Genomic DNA, 2,864 nt, shown 5'->3' with positions numbered 1-2,864 from the left:
ATGCTTAATTACAGCCCAAAAAGTGCTCCAAGTAATCCCTTGTCTGTGCTCCACCATATATAACAATGAATGAACGCTTACCAGATGAGGAGACCCCAAATGAGGTCTAGCCATGCATTAGTGGGCAACACCCACGCCCCCCCCCCCCACTGTGGGTATGCAGGTAACACTCCCTTCATAGGACCCGTATGTTAGATGTGTCATCAAAAAGATCATCCAATAATGTGCCAGTTAGCTGTCCTCATTCATTAACAAGGCATGTGTATAAAAAAGGAACACAATTGCTCATTGCACAATTTTACCTACATTAGAAATGTATTAAAAGAACAGTATTCTACTCACAATTAAAATGAATACATCAGGCATTACAAAAATATCGTCCTGCGCCCTAGCGAACATGTTAAATTCACCGCTATGTCCTCCAACTCGACAGACGTTTCAATAGACTTTGTCACAGGGGCAAAATAAATAAGTAGGCCAAAATGTAGTCTTCTAGGTTTTTTAGGTAACAATAACCGAAATCAGTGTATATTATTTTGTCTTTGTGATAGTTATAGAGTCTACAAACTATGGTATATATATTTGAAAATTGATCAATCCTGATGTACTGATGCCCTATCTAATTTCTTGAGGTTCTAAATGCCAGGACAGTACAAACACACGGCAAATGACCCCATTTTGAAAACAGACAGTACAAGGAATTGAGACATTGCAAGTCTTTTGAAATTTAAATTTTTCATCACAGTTCTTTGGAAAATTAAGAAATTAAATAACATTTGTTTTTATTTTACATACTGTCAACAGTGCAGTGCAGCATCATCATATCACTGGTGTGGCGGTGATCAGGGATATTGACTGGTGACAGTATGTAAAAATTAAATAAACAAATAAATATTTTTTAATTCAATTATTTAAACATACTTATACATACTACTCTGGCGGGGGGGGATAAGAGATTTTTTGTATGACTTTAATACTTGACAGCTTGCTTACTATTAAGATCTGTTATTGGCTACAGCTAATCACATGGTACAGGATGATGTGATTGCCCCAGGTACCATGTTATAGCTTTGGGCCAATCACAGCATCACAATAGTAAACAAAACACTCATGAATGGAAGCCATTCATGACTGTTTTGTTTGCATTGTAATCGTGTGGTCGCTGTGACCAATCATAGTGATCAAATGATACTCTGACTGCTCACATACAAACTTTAAACCAGTGTGCAGTTCGCATCATTGCTGACTTCACATCTTTGTTTTTAAAGCTGTAGATCAGAGGGTTTAAGAGAGGAAGTGCAGCTGTGTTATATAAGGAGAAAAACTTATTTGATCTTGTGGTATTCAATGAAGTTGGCTTTAAGTACTGGAAGAAAAGAGATGAATAAAGAAGTATGACTACAGTTAGATGTGAAGAACATGTATAAAAAGCTTTCGTTCTACCAATTTTAGAAGATATTCGAAGTATGCTAGAAATAATGAAAATGTAAGAGATAAATGTTAACATAAAGGGGGTAAAGCTAATCAGCACAAATCCATCTGCAAGGCACACTATCTCCATAGCAGTGGTATCACTGCAGGAAAGTTTAACAAGTGGCACAAGATCACAAAAAAAGTGATTTATTACATTTGACGTATAACATGTGAATCCTGCCAATATTACTATATAAGGAATAACCTCTAAAATGCCTAAAAGCCAACTGTTTGTTGGCTTTTAGGCATTTTAGAGGTTATTCCCAACAAAATACATACTTTGCGGTTCATAACCAAATGGTACTGCAAAGGGTTACAAATAGCCACGTAGCGATCATAGCTCATAGCTGTAAGAATCAGCAACTCATCACAAATCAAAAATCCATAAATGTACATTTCAGAAAGACAAGCGCCATAAGAAATTGTGTTGTCCCCTATTATAAAGCCAATGAGAATGTTATGAAGAGTGACAGTGGTGGAAAACATGTCCAAGACAGACAGATTGGTCAAGAGGAAGTACATTGGTGTGTGAAGTTGATGATCCAGACAGACCAGCAAAAAAATGGTCAAGTTAACACCAAGGGATAATAGATAAATGAACAACACCAGAAAGAAGATTAGAGTTTGTAGTTCAGGGAGATCTGAAATTCCTTGAAAGATGAAAAATGTCACGATAGTTTGGTTCCTCTGATCCATTATGTGTTTGGATTGTATCTGCAAACTTAAAGCAACTTTGAAAGAGGCAAAAGTGTAAAAAAAAAAAAAAAAAGAAAAGAAACAACATTTACATTGTATTAAAAATACACAGTATAGATTATGTTGACAACATTTTAAATACACATATTAATATCAAACAAACAGTAAAAAATAGGAAGAAACTTTTAACAGTCCCAGAGTCCAGTGTGATACTGTAGCAGCGTTATTCTCAAACCACCGTTTGAAAAACCTCTATATGTATATAGTACACATAGGAAACAATAATGGTGCAGGTGAACAAAATGTCGTTGATCAAAGTATTCCTTATCAAGTGCTCCTTTCACCAGGGGGTAGTCACCATGTGGGGGGATGTTCTCCCCTTTTGGGGATGCACTCACCGAACTGTGAAATAAAATCAGCATGGAATAATCATCTGCAACTGTCCTGAATATTGCACTCTCCACCACTTGCTTTCACTTGTTGGGTCCAAACCACAATCCCATATAAGGAAATAAATTCATATAGTGCAGTACCATTTAAAAAGTTTATTAAACCCCACAGGTACCCCTTATACAAATATGCGTACCCCAAGACAAAAGATCTCAAGCATGTATTATGTTACTGTGCCTGTGTTTTTGCTCTGATCACCATGACAATGAAGCCGCTCCTATTAACTTCCTTGTTCCTGGTCCTGG

At 36.5% G+C, this 2,864-nt stretch overlaps 1 protein-coding gene across 1 annotated transcript; it reads right to left on the bottom strand.

Moving 5' to 3' along the window:
* Nucleotides 1-1,201: 1,201 nt before the first annotated feature.
* Nucleotides 1,202-2,204, bottom strand: LOC120914531 (olfactory receptor 1019-like). Its single transcript, XM_040325208.1, has 2 exons — nt 1,735-2,204; nt 1,202-1,702 (listed from the first exon to the last, which is right to left on the bottom strand). The coding sequence occupies exons 1-2, from the start codon at nt 2,167-2,169 to the stop codon at nt 1,202-1,204; spliced, it is 936 nt and encodes a 311-aa protein (XP_040181142.1). The 5' UTR covers nt 2,170-2,204.
* Nucleotides 2,205-2,864: the final 660 nt, after the last annotated feature.

This window comes from Rana temporaria, chromosome 9 (assembly GCF_905171775.1).
Source record: "Rana temporaria chromosome 9, aRanTem1.1, whole genome shotgun sequence".
In the NCBI taxonomy this organism is placed as follows: domain Eukaryota; kingdom Metazoa; phylum Chordata; class Amphibia; order Anura; family Ranidae; genus Rana; species Rana temporaria.
Note: the sequence above shows the minus strand (reverse complement) of the source record. Positions and strands in the feature narration are given on the sequence as shown.